At 37.8% G+C, this 15,944-nt stretch overlaps 1 protein-coding gene across 1 annotated transcript in view; it reads right to left on the bottom strand.

The window, feature by feature from the left end:
- Window positions 1-223: 223 nt before the first annotated feature.
- The window catches only part of LOC117123917 (placenta-specific gene 8 protein-like), a 17,688-nt gene continuing 1,967 nt past the window's right edge, over window positions 224-15,944 (bottom strand). The window contains exons 2-5 of the mRNA XM_033269986.1: window positions 3,950-4,012; window positions 3,336-3,393; window positions 2,842-2,981; window positions 224-1,696 (exon numbers count right to left, since the gene is read on the bottom strand). Coding sequence (XP_033125877.1) covers window positions 1,592-1,696; window positions 2,842-2,981; window positions 3,336-3,393; window positions 3,950-4,012 — 366 coding nt within the window. The 3' untranslated portion in view covers window positions 224-1,591. The remainder of the gene's footprint in view (window positions 1,697-2,841; window positions 2,982-3,335; window positions 3,394-3,949; window positions 4,013-15,944) is intronic.

The raw sequence follows: 15,944 nt of genomic DNA, 5'->3' as shown, positions 1-15,944 counted from the left end.
CGATTTTGAGGGGGGGTTTTTTTATATCCTGCGTAGTAGCGACTCCTGCTTGGTCAATTTAGAGTCAATGGTCCTAGCAAAAAAATGCCGATTAAAATCCCGTGCCTCTTGGTTTAGCCAGTGAGAGGTCAGGTAGGCCTATATTACAAACACCACAATGTCTTTAACTTTATAGTATGTTATAATAACACAGTTAACTGAGCAAACAGTACTGAGACAAGAATGTTTTATTTTTATAGCTTTATTAAAGATCAGAAAGCACAGAAAGCAATGCCTATTAAAAACCTGTCTTCCAGCATGTCAGAACACAGAGGTGCACAAAATGCTAGGCCTACTTCTAAACATGAAGCTATAATCATATACGGTAATTATATAGCTTCATGTTCTAATAGAAATACAAAACAATGAATGCATGATCATGAGCTACAGTTATATACACAAAACTAACAATAGTGTTAAATATTCATTATTTTTCCAAAATGCTAATTGATTTTTAACATATTAAAATACAAATGGAAACGACTACTCTACGTCGCTATTTTTTCTTGATTACCAAAAACCAGAACACTACAGTATTGAATAATATACTACAATATATTGAGCAGAATGAAACCAAAATTAATCGGGGTATTTTCAGAATGTTCTTTAAGGTTAATGAAAGCAGTATATAAATGTTATATATAAACTTATCTATTTTCGGCTGTAACGTCACCACTGCTATTACACTTAGTGTTTGTAGATGTTGGTAAAGTACTTTTAATAATTCTATGGTATGACCAGCAGCAACAGTTGGACTTTTGAAGTTTGAAGACAACCCGTGTTAGCCGAACATCCGAGGTTACCGACAAACCTTATGATACGGAACTATGCTATGAAATATTTCTGCTGGTGTAAAAGTTATATGAAAGTGCAATCAATATAGCCTATACTACTCAGATCCGAAAGTCATATAAATGTGAATAGCTAAAACAGTGGTAATTATATTCTTACAAAATCAATAGATGTAGAAGGTTAGATCAATGCCGTAGCCAACTATTGAGACAGTTTGGGACAGTCCCACACAATTTTTCTAATGGGTCCACAAATAATGGGTTCACACTTTTAAAAATGGGTCCAAATTATGCAATTTTATGCATAAAATGAGTCCACCTTTTGAAAAATTGGTCCAGATTTCTCATATTTAACCTAAAATGGGTTAAAAGTTACTAGAAGAATGGGTCCAGATTTTTCATTTTTGCATAAAATGGGCCCACAATATTTGAATTTACACGTAAAGTGGGCCCACCCTGATATTATTCCGCACTGTTAGAAAATCCTGGCTACGGCATTGGGTTTGACGCAAAAAATTGTAAACGATTCATCTCCGTCATGGGAAGCATGTAGACTTTATCAAGATTGAATCAATCCGCGAAAAACAGTAATACAGTCTTAAAATTCGTTAAAATAGTGTACCGATAAAAATATGTTTAACAATTCTTATAATTATTTCATTTTGAACAGTAAACTACGTTGATGTTTAAATACAGTATAGGATTTATAATAGGATGATAATGTTGGTCAGTCAGAGTCGCATGGTGAAGGCGCTATTGCCTTACTGCAAGTGACCGTTGGAGGAGTTGTTGATCTCCCGATGCATCTGACAGGCTGAGCAAGGTCCGCAAAAAGTATCAACAAGGCAATCGTTACACAAAGATCCCTGCCGAAAAAAAAAATTTAAATGGTCAAGAAAACCCAGCCAAAAATGAGTAATGCCCGTTCCATATCTTTCCGATGTTATTATTGTATTACCGATATGAAAGATAAAAAGTAAGAATTCGTAAATTTAAGATCAAGGAATGAAGCCAACATCAAACTCAGGGTTAAAATAATAGTGATATTTATACAAAATTACAAAAAACATCAATTCAGTATTTTAAAATTTAATACATGAGATACTGTATTAGTACAATACAATCGTAGCCCGCAGGCAAAATTCCTTGCATTCACAAGTAATTCGACAAACGAAAACACAATGGAAGCCAACCTCAAAAATTCCAAATCAAAAACAGAGAATGTGTATTCGTTATTTTATTTGTAAAATGCATGAAATGCACATCTACGACTAAGCCTAAAGTTGCAAAGTAAGCCCACAACCAGGGGAAAGGGTTTTTTAAACGAACCCGGCCTTTTTTTTTCGAGCGAACCCCTTCTGATTAACTGAACCGCCCTTTCCCCTTGCATTAAATACATCATTTATATGCTAGAATGCTTCAAATCCATGGTTACGGGTCAGAGAGATATCACGTCAGGTAGGGCAAAACATCACTTCTATGATATTTCATAGAAGTGATTCAAATTCATATCTTTATAGCACTTGCAGTACCCGCTGCTGCTAGGGGATCGGATTCATCACACTAGTCACCAAGCGCAAGCTCTGTGGTCTAATGGTTAAGACATCAGGCTAGATACCGGGAGGTCGTGGGTTCGATTCCCACCTGAATCACGAATTTTTTTCGCTAGTATTTGGGGACGTACGGTACGATATCACGTCAGGTAAGGCAAAAAATCACTCCTATTAGTTGCTATACTTTTATTAGTTTTTGTTCGAGGCGCCGTTTATACCCTGTAAAATACCTCTTCTATTATCAAGTCCGTTCGTTGTAGCCCATGGGCGATTAGCAGACAAATTCAATCCAACCAAATTTCCATATAAATTGCGGATTGCAGCTTACATATGAGTGCGAGCTCAGTGTGTATAGCACCCCGTGCTTAATACATAATTACAGTAGGCCTACATGTAATTAGGACAAGTTGTAGGAATGGTTCTATTTCAAAACAAAGAGAGTAAGTAGGCAGTACTACCTGAATATTCAGTCGAGCTCTGACTTTCAGCCTGAGGGCAATCATAGCTCCTGGGACACAACAAGGTGTAATACAATGCTCGCCGGCGTTAGTTGCTACCTGGCAAGCGAAACATGGGTAACACAACCAACCACAGAGGCCTAAATTGATCCAAACAGGAAAAAATGTCATTCATTATATAGAGTTTGTTGGATAAGATCAAAATGCTCAACTTCTGATTGTGGGGGGGGGGGGAATATCCGGTGTATAGGGCACGTGTGTATTCCTGGCACTGTTTGGATTGGTCAGTTTAGTAAGTTTGATTGACAATCCCGAAAGATTCATTGTGGCAACATATCAATGAATTTTTACTTATGTTCAATACCACCCACTCCCCACTTGTTGAACTGGGGTTTACTGGGGGCATCGGCTTCATGCTGAGGTGGTAACCTATTTATTCAATTCAATAAAAATGGGGAAACTCAAACTGATCATAAAGATTGGCCTTTACTTACATGAGCCAATGTCTTCGAAGCAGCCGAATAAGCTTGTGCTCCAGTCGCGCTCAGTAACCTGCGACAAAATGATTGATCATTTAAAGAGATTACACAAGCATTACGAGATTACAAATGCTCGTAAATTTACTTTTTACGACCATTACCTATTATATTCAAAGTAAAATTAGTGCATTATGTGTTGTTGCAGGTCTCCCTTAACAAAATATAGGACTAGCCATTTTTGGGACTGTGGTTCATGGTCTTGTAGCCAAGATCATAAAAATGAAAGGCATTTATCGCTGTAGTCTATAAAATAGAGGTGGTCTTATTTGGAGGGGTCTTTAATTAGGATTTGTGCCCCCATGCTACCCTACCACTGAAAATTTGACCAAAAATACACATTTTAGCTTTGCTTGTACCATTGCTATGTTTCTCTTTTATATTGTTGAACAATGAATGAATAAAATAAAAATTTTAAAAAATACACTAGAGTGGGTTAAAATAGCCTCAGTTCCCAGCTGGCTCCTGTCACGTCCCCTATTAGCCCTCCAATGACAATAATACAGTAGTACTCCTTAAAAAAAATGCAATGCCAATGCAATGACAATTGAAGCAACTGAAATCCTACTGACCTGAACAACGACTTGACTTTGGGCGATAATGCCTGGTTGGTGAGTGACAACTGTGGTAGTCATCTGTAAATGAACACAAAAAAAATAAAACGTATGCTCACAAAATTAATGGTCCGTTTCGCTAAGGCCGGTCACTCGGTGCGGCCTGCGGTCATCGGTCGACGCGATTTTATAAAGAGCGCAACGCGACGGCAGGCACGGAACAGATCGTTTTTAACAACGATCCCTTCAGATTGTCACCGACAATCAGCAGACGGCGTCGCGTCGTCTAGGACTCATGGGGAGCGGAGTTGGATTCGTCGTGCGACGGTCGTACGACGCAGTTAGTGCTCGGCTTAAGGTTTTACAAAACGAACAGCGAAAGCCTGTAGGTAAGCACGTGCGTTTTGTGGGACGACATAATTTGTGGCACTGTTCTGATCGATCAGCTGTTATGGTTGATCGCCAAGCCGGAATGATCCATTTTTGGGGGGAAATATATATGTGACGATACGTGTGAAATATATTATTTTAAAAAGTACCTCTCCCCTACCAGATTTTCGAATTTAGAATTCGAATGAATTATTATGGATTGTTTCGTTAACAAATGTGCAGGACTTCAAACGGAAATATCAATGTAGGCCCTACCGTCCTAATATTACAGTATTAGATATATATTTTTTAATGAGGTTAAATCACCAATAAATGAGCGTACAAATTAGATAAGAAATTACCAATTAAATACCATAATCTGTTGCGTGTAACAATCTGCAACAATCAATTGCAATAATCTCGATTTATTACAACCAAATCAATGAGCTTACTGCCCTCTACAGTGTAATTATAATTTCGTCAATTTAAGCTCGATCGATCTCGAAAGCCTATGTCTATCCGATAATGGCGGTATATAAATGATCTGATTAAACGTCATGGCATTATTTATATGACATACCAGTATGAAATATCAATAAATGTCCTAGACCAAGTGTCTTGGAACGAACAATCGACATAAATTCTTCTCGTGCTAAAAGAGCAATATGTTTGTTTATTCAAGTCAATTATTAAAGTCTGTGAAAAAAGTCGTTCACTGAATTGGGAAAATGTAAACTAACTCTGTATTTGCATATGCATACAGTACCACTATTTTGTATATTATTACTGACGTGTATTTACGGTTAGGTCCGAATGCAAATACTATTTTCTATGTTTGTTTAAATTAACAAATACTGTGTATCCATTCTTATGCAAATTAGCATAATTGAAAATACATCTTTTTCCGTAGGCCTACGGAAGTCTCCCACAGAGTTTCCCGGAAAGCGAGAAGGCGGCCTCCCTCCCTCCCTTAAGAAGGGAAACATTTCCCTAACAATCCGCAGGCCCGTAAGCAAGGGGGGGGGGGGTAGTGCGACGGGTGGCTGCGTACACAAACCCCCCCCCCCAAAAAAAAATAAATACAAAATTACCGAAGGTCCACATTTTCCGGGATAGAAAAGTCAAGACTCACTACTCTCACGTTCCAGAAATCCACCCACCAAAACTCCTTGACCAATCAAAGCAGTTTCCCAGGACTGCCTCTTGTTGTATACAAGCAAGGACTTTTAACTGTATTTATAAGCTTTTTGAGGAATTTGCGTGTCAATTAACTCGCCACGTACAAACTCATCTTCTCTCTTTCTATAGGTTTCACCATGGAGGTATAAGCTATATTCAAGGCTGCGACCATCTGGAGGTGCTATAATCAAATTTTCTTTTCCTCAACCCCAACCATGATGGGGGCCGGCTGAGGTGGGTGGACCCAGGGTCTATTTCGGTGAAATTCTCCTTGGACTCTCCTCTATTTCGAATTCTTGAATCCGTCACGTCCCCCGTAGGTTAAAGTCCCTTCCTGGCCCGGTAGGTGGTGGACGTATTCGCTTCAAAACAACAACAAAAGGAATTTATTGCTTTCAATACCCTGTTTTCAATCAGATCAGACTATAAGGCTTATTTTACGAATTCTCGATTTTATATATTTTTGACGTCTATACATCTCACGACGTAAAGCGCTTGTATTAATTATTATTTGCTCATATTCGCAATTTCCATTAATTACATTTATTTATAATATAACATTTACATTTATGATAAAAAATTAGTATTTCCAATGCCCAATAATATTATAGGCTTTTTTCATTGTGCAATAGACCTAGGCCTACATTATTTCTTTTACGTGTAAATTTAATGTTTTATTTACCATGTGTTATAATTTTACATAGTATGTTGACATATGTCAACCCGTAGTATAGTTAATGACATTTCCACATGATTTCAATTACATTGAAATTACATTGGGTCCCCTAGTTAAAAAAAAAAGTCTTAGAGTGGCATTTCCGGCTGCATAGGGGTGTGCCATAATTTAAAAAGTTTCTTACCTCTGCCCCCACCATATCGACCCTCCAACTCTGAAGGTGCCTCCCTGCCCCCCCCCCCCCCCCCCCCCCCCCCCCCCCGGGGCTCCCCCCCCCCCCCCACCCCATCCCATGGACTGCCACCGAAAAACGTAATCAGTTCATATTGCATCTTCAAAATCTATTAAGACCTCAAAATATTAAAAATGTCTGGGCGCGAGGGGGCCCTGCCCTGGCTCACTCGACTTCAGAAGGGCCAGGCCTATGTCATTAGAGCCCCCCCCCCCCCTCACTCGACTTCAGAAGGGCCAGGCCTATGTCATTAGCGCCCCCCCCCCATTTTGGTCCACTTTCCACATATTCGCACCCACCCATATTCGCCTGATCCCAATGCCGTAGCCAGCTATTGGGACAGTTGGTACAGTCCCACACAATTTTTCTATGGGTCCACAAAGAATGGGTCCACATTTTTTTAAATGGGTCCAAATTATGTGATTTTAAATGGGTCCATGGACTTTTTGAAAAATGGGTTCAGATTTCTCATATTTAACTTAAAATGGAGACGGGTCCAGATTTTTCGTATTTTTGCGTAAAATGGGTCCACATTGTTTGAATTACGCTTAAAGTGGGTCCACCCTGATATTGTCCCGCACTTTTTAAAATCCTGGCTACGGCATTGCCTGATCCGGATAAATTATTTCCCGCAAATGTATTATATTTACATGTTTTTACTATTGTTTTTCTGCGGGAAGTCAGCTGGTAATGGGTACCACAATACAATTTGATGTCAATTAACCAGTTCTTCCATAAGTCTTTCAACTTGGGACCACTGCATTGATAAGTGTTTTAAGTGACTCCCTATAACAAGTGACCGCCTTAATTGTGAGCCTTTTTTCCGTCGAAGTTTATTAGGCAAAATAGGAAAACCATATGATATTCTTGTTTTTGGGCAAGCCAACAGCATAAACTACCATAGAAATAGAAATATTGCCACAAGTACTGAGGGTATCCATTTCTACCCAGTGCTAACAAGCTAAGTATACGGGGAATTTATATTTTGGGTCTTTCCCTATATTTTATACACAAAGCGTTGCCCTTCCAATGTTTTATTAAGTCCAAGGACACAAAGATCTTCTGTTTCAACGCACTATAACCAGGGGCGGATTTGGGGGGGGGGCGGCCCGGCCCCGGCCCTCTCCCCCCTTTTGAGAGGTAAAAAAAAAGGGAAAAAAGAGAGAAAAAGAAAAAAATGATAGCCCAGAATGCCTCAAATGTTATGTTCGGGCGTCTAGAACACAAAAAATTCGCGGGGGCATGCCCCGGACCCCCTACGACACTGTTGTCTCAATCGGCCCAACTTTCGGTCCCCTTCCGGTGTCTCAATCGGCCCAACTTTCGGCCCCCCCTCCCCCCCCCCACCCTTTTGGACATTTCTGGATCCGCTCCTGATAACAACCACATTACATTATAACCGTTTTCTGACAATAGTTTGCAATTATTTAAATGGCCATGTGTATTCAAGAGGAAAGGGAAACTTTTGATCTTATAAGTGGCACTACAGTATACAATGAAAGACTGTTGTATGGTTGATTTTGTTGAACGTGGTTTACTCTTACTGTATGTTTGCATTCGATTGTATGACATGCCAAAGCAGTATGGCAATTGGCTAGGTCACGCAGGTCAATTCTATAATAATTATGATAATATATGGAACATATGCTTCACTGGTATGGCAACCTCTTAATCCGCATTGCGGATAAGTAGGCCTAAATGATTTATGAAACCCGATTCTTATTTATAAAGATGCGATACAAAATATCTTTCTAATCGTCCATTAATACATCCGTCATTTTTCGAATAGACAACGGCGATTTTATGCGCTGTAAGCTTAATAATTTAAAGCAAAATCAAACACTATGCACAAGGCTCAGAGAGTAACTGACCGTCAGCTAAAATTTCACTCGGTGAGTCGGTGTGTAGGCCTACAAGATGACGAGCCTGTAATAAGTTGTGAAGCCAGTAGAGGACCGGGAATTTCCCCTCCCCTATCGGACAGTCCTGTCGTCCAATAACAAATTATAATATGCCTATCCAAATAGCGTTATTTTGACTGCCAATCTCTAATATTGTGGATGGTCTACAGTAACTCTAAAATCACATTTTAGACCACACTAAGCCATAACAACTCACCCCGTGAAACCTACAAGGGAGTTTGTAGGCCTATTTGATATTTGTTATTTTTCACAGTTCGTTAAAATATGCTAAAGAATGTTCTCTGCGTAGCAATATGTGTTGTAAACAATTTGTCAATAGTCTTGCCATTGCTTCTCTTTCTGTTACCATGTTCTTTGTGTTTAAAAATGCACTTGTAAACTATAAAATGTGTCAGCAATTAAAATTTTGCATTTTCGATGTAAAAACACCCTAAAATTTTAAAAATAACAAAAAAAATTATGAGGGCCCAAAAATGGTGAGGGAGGGGACGGGAAACAAGAAATTATTGTTATTTGGCCTATTATGACCTACACACATCCATTACAAGCAACCTATGTCCACTCCACTGAGACGATACAGGCGTAACTGAAACCATCCATAGCAACCATAGCGAACGGATCGACGTAATAGGATGAAGGTGAAAGGCGGTGGTGGTGGTGGTGATGATGATACTGATACTGACGATGATAATACTGATGATGATGATGTTGATGATAATGTACATATAGCAATCACTATAGGCCTAGTGGCAATCAGACAATGATGGTAACAATGATATGAATATTTTATTAGTAAATGTCTTGATAATATCCAAGGCGAAGAATTGATTAACCTTGAATTATTAAAGTAATAATTATTAAAATGATAATAACTAAAGTTATTATTTGACGACATCTAACAGAAGTACCTCGAAAACCATGTAACCAGCCTAATTTGTTTTTCCAAAGCGGTTTCTTTAAAATATTTGTATAAAATGGTATAATCGTCCACTGCTGATGTCATCAAGTGAGTGCAGTGTATACAGAAGATGTTTAACTAAATGATTTCTAAAGCCCTTGAAATCTATGCACGTGTAATATGTTCTTGTTTGAATTCTTCAACCTCGTTCACCTGTATTTTAAAATTTATTTATATATCGTCAAATTGCCAAGTTAAACGCCACAGGCGTTTAACGCCCGGTTAATTTGCTTTGAATAGAGGTTAATTTGCTCAGTAAATAGAGTTTGTTTGGTCGTGAGCATTGAACAGTGAAATTTCACTGTTCTCTCCCTGGTCGTGAGAAAATACTTGCTTATTGTCAGGACCCGTCACCAATGACATCCGTTTCTTATATCGAATCGAATCCAAATCTCGTTATATACAGTAGTTTGCAAATTATAGGCGTATTCATATGCTACTTAAATGGCCTGAAATAGTAAATCCTTAAGTTTCAGTTAAACAACAAGAAACGGAAAGGCCAGATGAGGTAGAGTTTCTGTCATTAACAACATATCTCGTTTGAAAAAGCGTGAAATATCACAAGACACGTCAGAAAGATGATGGTACCATAAGCAGACATGTGCATATCCTAACAATAAATCACTGTGTTGATTTCTTGAGAAAAAAACATCAAGGGCCCTACCGTAGATATGTCTATCAATGTTGTATTGATGATCGTCATGTTTCAGACCACATTATTCGCACTTAAATGTGACACTTCGCCATCATTTTTTTCATTTTGTTCTCCTGTCAGTCAGTGCCATGTCATTGCTCCCTTTGTTTACTGTATGAATGCCCCCCCCCCCACTTTCCATCGTACGGCCATCTATGCCTTACCAATTAAACAGATGGCTATCCAATTCCCTTTGATTTTTAGAAGATTCTTCCATCACCCATAATTGGTTCCCGAGTTTCTTAACAATTATGAATAAAGTCGTGTATTGTCCTCCAGTGTGAGTCATTTTTGAAATAGGCATGTCGTGGAAAGATTCAAAATGAATTCAATTTGATTTTAATAGATTTGAACTGCATGCCTTTGCTAATGCAACAGACCCAGGGGTAGACAGCATCCCAATTCCTTTTCACAGCCAAAATCTTTACAAATAAGTTAATGGCAATCACCAAAATCAAGGCTAAAGCCACTAAAGTATGCCATTGAGCACATGTTGTAATTTGCATAATTTCAAAGAAACTTGCTCTGCTATAGAGGCAGCAATACAATAACTATTATACAGTATTATACCTTCAGAATAGTAAAAATTATTTACAGGGAATGTGTTAAACATCTCGAGGCATGATTATGTAATCATAGAGAAAGAGAATAGTTGGAACTAAGCCTACTTAAATTACACTTTTTTTAATAAGAACCAGTAAAATTTTACCGAGACTCAGTGTTCTTATTTTTTGGCCGATTTCAGTCTTAAAATGTTCTTATTTTGTTCTTATTTTACATACTTCCCAAAGATAGAATATTATTACTGTACAGCGGTATATATTGCTGTACTGCATTTTTAGGGTACTACATAAAAATACTTACAGTACTGGTTGTTCTATTTAAAAAAATAATAAAAACCTCTTTTAACATTTTACCTCAGCCTCAATTTGTAATTATTTTGTTTTTAATTTTCAAGCAATTTCAGCCTTGCAGTGTAAATAAGAAAAATGAAAAAGACAATAACAAATTTAAGGTCAATGAAAGACAGAAAATTATTCTTAATGTTATTTTGAAATGTTTAAATTAGTATGTTTAATCTTACTATAGCAGGCCTTTTATATTTTAGTAGATTAAGTAGTTTTATACATATTAATGAGGACCCTGAATATCAGCTAGCCTACGGGTTCAGTTGGAAGTATTGTATACTAAAGTCAGGCTCCGGAGGAAATTTTTTTTTTTTTTTAATACGTTGTAGAACTAATTTTTCTAAGACAGAAAAAGTAGTTTCAAAAACTGAGCAACGGTGAATGAGATACGGTACATATTTTTGAATATTTAAAAACTGAGGGAAAAGGTGTAAAAATGGGCGGTTACGCCCCCTTCCCCCTCCCCTCCCCCCCCCCCCCCGTTTTTACATATTCAAAAATCTGTATCTCGTTCACCATTCCCCAGCTTTTCGTCAAACAACTTTTTTCTGACTTAGAAAAATCAGTTCTACAACATATCAACGTTTTTCTTCCTCCGGAGTCTGACTTTAAAAAATGAAGTTGAAAGGGGAGAGATCACAAATATCTTGGTACTGACATGGATCTGTTTTGAAACACAAGATACAACTATATCATTACTGATTACAAATCCGTGCCAACATGTTTCAACTTCCTTATCCTCCTCCGGAAACCTTCACCTGAAACCCTCTTCAGTACACTAATACCCGATTCACACGTACAAAAATCTTACCAAAGGTAACAAAATGTAACCGAAAGTAACATTTTACGGCACGTGTGAAAGTACCTCCGTGTAATATCCTTGTAAAATCTCGGAACGTCTCGGTAATCTTTCTGGTAAAGCTTCCGAGATGTAGCATGGATGGATCTGCGCATGCGCAGGGATTTCAACACAACAACAATCTACTGTGTTTCACAGGGTTCTTTGAATTTTCTTCCTTCTGCAGACGATTCTGATTTCTTCCTTCTGTATACGATTCTGATCCACTAGAAATAGATAGGCCTAGTTTTTCTCAATGATGAATGAATTACCCTTGTTATTGATGTTAATTAGTAATGGTAGAAGAAGAAGATACATAAAATGAACGTCAGGATGGTGTTAGTACTATTACTAGTATTATCAAGAGTCGACAGAAACGTTGGAAGCTATGCCTAGTTTAGTAGTAGTAGTAGTACAGCAGTTGTTAAGGGCATTGATTGCTTCGAATGTTTACTGTGATGGTGAGTTCAACAGTCCATCTGTGACTGGGGTTCTCAACTAGACCTAGGCTAGACCTATATCGCAGTAGGTGAAAAAATGATTCAATGAATAAACACTGAATAAATTTTACACGACCTTGGCATTACCTTACAGACGCGTGTGAATGCTTTTTATCTCGGTAGGAATAACTCGGGAGATCGCTCGGTTACAATTTGTTACTTTTTGTTAAATTTAACTTCACGTGTGAATCGGGTATAAGGAAACCCTCTTCAAGACATACTGGTAGTTAAATGTTAAATGTTATCGACTAAAATGTAATGGAGGACACATACTACAGATTATTATTATTATTATTATTATTATTAATATTATTCTTTCTTTAGGCACACAACCCATGTGCCAAGGATTGCCAATAGCGAATATATATCACTGTCCTACTTGTAGGTGACAATCCCTTACACAAGACAAACATACACACACGATGGTTTACACAAACTAAATGACAATATTAGGGAGTGGAGTTGTTTATGTCGTGAGAAAAAATCCTGCAACTGGCAGGAATTGAACCCAGTTTCCCTGGGATTGGAAGGCAAGCATCTTAACCACCAAGCTATTCAACTCCACTTATTCATTATAATAGTGGCAAACGAAACAAAAATGGTTAATCGTTTTATGCCCAGGTTTTTCAGCACACATCACTAAACTCTTTAAAATGTAATCTGATATAAGTATTCAGACTTGGCCTAAGTTGTTTTTTTTTGTATATTTTTTTGTTGAACCATGTGTTAAAACTGGATACTTGTGTTTCGGTCGCTCTAGACCTATATGTCAAGCCGATTAACGTCATCCAGTTCGGTTACATTTGAATAAAATGATTAAGAATGAAGAAATAGGATTAACAGTATTGTAACAATTTATATATATATATATATATATATATTATATACACAGTATGTATATATATATATATATATATATATATATATATATGTAGTAGTGTGTATTTTTTGTGTTTATTAAGCCTTTGAATCTTATTATTTAATTAATTTATTTTGCTATTCTTTTAAATTTCCCTTTAGATTAAAGTAATACAGTTACAGGATAGGTATTAACCTGAGTTGTTGCATTCCATTTTCTATAGTCAACAGTACTACTATTCTTGGTAGGTTGTTCCCCCTGGATTTAGTCAGAGTATTGTACATTCCTGTGTCATGTCCACTTAAACTTGATTGTACGGCCGACTCAACTTCATTTCCGTTCACAGTTATTGTTTTAAGTGGTTTTAGTCGGCCCAGGGCCGCCTTACGGACGTTCACACTTCTTCTTTTGGGCCGGGTCGATGAATTGCAGGACAGGAAGTTGAACGGTAAATCACAACCTAGCATAATTATTATTATTATTATTATTATTATTATAAACACATGGAATTTGCGCGAAACATGAACCTAATTTCAATTGTCCTTATACTTTTTCGATTTTTTAAGCGGATAGCATTCTGCTTCATGATTATGGCGACGATAATTCTTATAATAACCAAGGCCTATAATTAGCGCAGCTCGATTTTACTCTCTGCAAAGCCAGACTCGCGATTTCGAAAGTTCATACCTGTATATTGTAAACTTCTATATAGGCCTATATTGCTGTCAATGTTTGGCCACAGACCGGAGACACTGATTGTGAATAAGTAGCATCGAGATCTATCTATTTGGCAATAATAATTATTTTCATATTAGGTTCATTCACAAACAATTTTTGACGCTTTTTAGAACCAGCTTCGCTCATAACAAAAACAGACGATTATGTTTTTTTTTCTGTCCTCGGGGTCACGTGAGTAGCTTCACGGACACAAAACGCACGTGGTTGGTGAGGATGACGTTCGCAGATAAAATGATACTGCTATACAGTGTTATAATTTTAGAATATAAACTTGTTAAATTAATGTGTGCTATACAAAAACGGGGTTTTCTTGAGCTTGTAATAGGCCAATATATTTTTTATCTACTGGAATTCTTTAACCGTAGAAAAGAAAGTCGTCATCTGTCAAACTGCCCATGCGTAAGCTTTGTATCACGTGGTATTCCCCATGCCTACAACTTGGTTTGTGGTGATGCTTATGCTTCGCACGGAGGCTGTGAGTAATAATTAGTTAGGCATATGGAGACCTTATATAAAAACTTTTATTCAAAAACAATTGTTCAACTAAATACAAATTACTTTACAGTTTCCATAACAATTTTATTTCTCAATGGTGTTTTTTCGCGCAAGTCAGTTCGAATAAATGTTGTGGTTAGATAAGATGTCAAAATCGAGCAATCAGAGCAAACTTGGGCCGGCTGAGGTTCGGCTTACGTTTAGATATAAAGATGGGTCGGCCCTGGGCCCGCATTGCGGGACCTGAGCCGACTCAAAAGTCGGATTAACTTTTAGGTCGGCTCAGGGCCGGCTTAACATTTATGGATTGTTCACACTCAATGAGCCGGCCCTGAGGCGGCCCATGGCCGACGTAACTTTCAAGTGTGATTGGGCTCCTAGGGGTGTTAACCAATACTAGGAACCAATAAGAATTAAATTTTCTCATGATTAATAAAAATAATAAACCAATGAAATACGTTAAGACGCGAACAAGGAGTCGTGATGTCCTCCTTTAAAACACTGAACAGTTTGATAGAGAGGAGCAGTGGAGAAAGAAATCTAGTCCAGCGAGAGGAAAGCGGTATCTCAGCCCGAGGGCCGTGGCTCTGGCCATTTGGCTATTCCATCAGAGTACAGTACTGTACCAACATAATGCTACAGATGGGGCAGAGTCTACACCGTTCAGCTCTGATCGAACTGACTCTAAATGGAGATCGGGTAGGCTGCTGTTCCCAATCTAAAGTTTAGTAGCTGGAGTATTATAATTTTTGTTACAAGTTTCGAGATTTATGCTGGAGGAATACCCAGGCCCATGTCTGATCGACATGGGATGGTTGATGGTGTTACCTCGGATAACGTTTTGATTTCTTGACTGATGATTTAATTGAATCGCCATTTGCCATTCCTGCTCAAGTTGGATTCGCTTCTATATTTCATAACTTTGTTTTGGACTTTTTCGCTAAAATACGTCGCTGTTCCTTCGTTATGGTTTGCATATCATTCGAACACCATTAATATTATTGGACAGTTGCTGAATGAACTATGCCTATTGTGTTTTATCTTCGAGTTGTTCTCACGTGAGTAGTTGTTAGGTTAGTTTAAGTTCCCGTTTAAATCCCCCATTGTAATCCCCCTTTATTTAATAAATACTATAGTTGTGTTAACATAGAAAGGATTTTGTAGTTTTCATTTATGGTTGCACATTAAGCCTACTGACTGAGCAGCGCGTAACTGGAACCCGAGCCCCGAGCCCCCACGATGAATTAAGTGACTGTTCGCTTACTATCAAGTAGTAATACAATCGTTGATACAATTATTACATGATGTTCGTTCCTATTTGAGCACTGTTATTTTTATTTATCTATTTGTTTATATGATACATATGTAAACATACATACATATATACGAATATGTTACAATTAACAAGAGTCGACTACAACAACTCCATTCAGAAATAGTAGGCTATATAGTTGGGCTGTGTATGTAGGTCTTTTACTTTTTTAATGATCCGCTTGGTTGGAGACCAACCTTGATAGGTGTAGTAAATATTATCAACATTAATTGAAATACAGCGTCGGTTCCCTGGGGAGGGCGTACCAATTTATAAAGGTCAGACAACCCTCTACCATTAGAAATATAGCAAGAAACCATATGTATGCGTGTA

The sequence above is a fragment of the Anneissia japonica genome, unplaced genomic scaffold (assembly GCF_011630105.1).
Source record: "Anneissia japonica isolate Jap-2015-1 unplaced genomic scaffold, ASM1163010v1 scaffold287736_len1891122_cov214, whole genome shotgun sequence".
Lineage (NCBI taxonomy): Eukaryota > Metazoa > Echinodermata > Crinoidea > Comatulida > Comatulidae > Anneissia > Anneissia japonica.
This window is presented reverse-complemented; position numbering and strand designations above follow the sequence as displayed.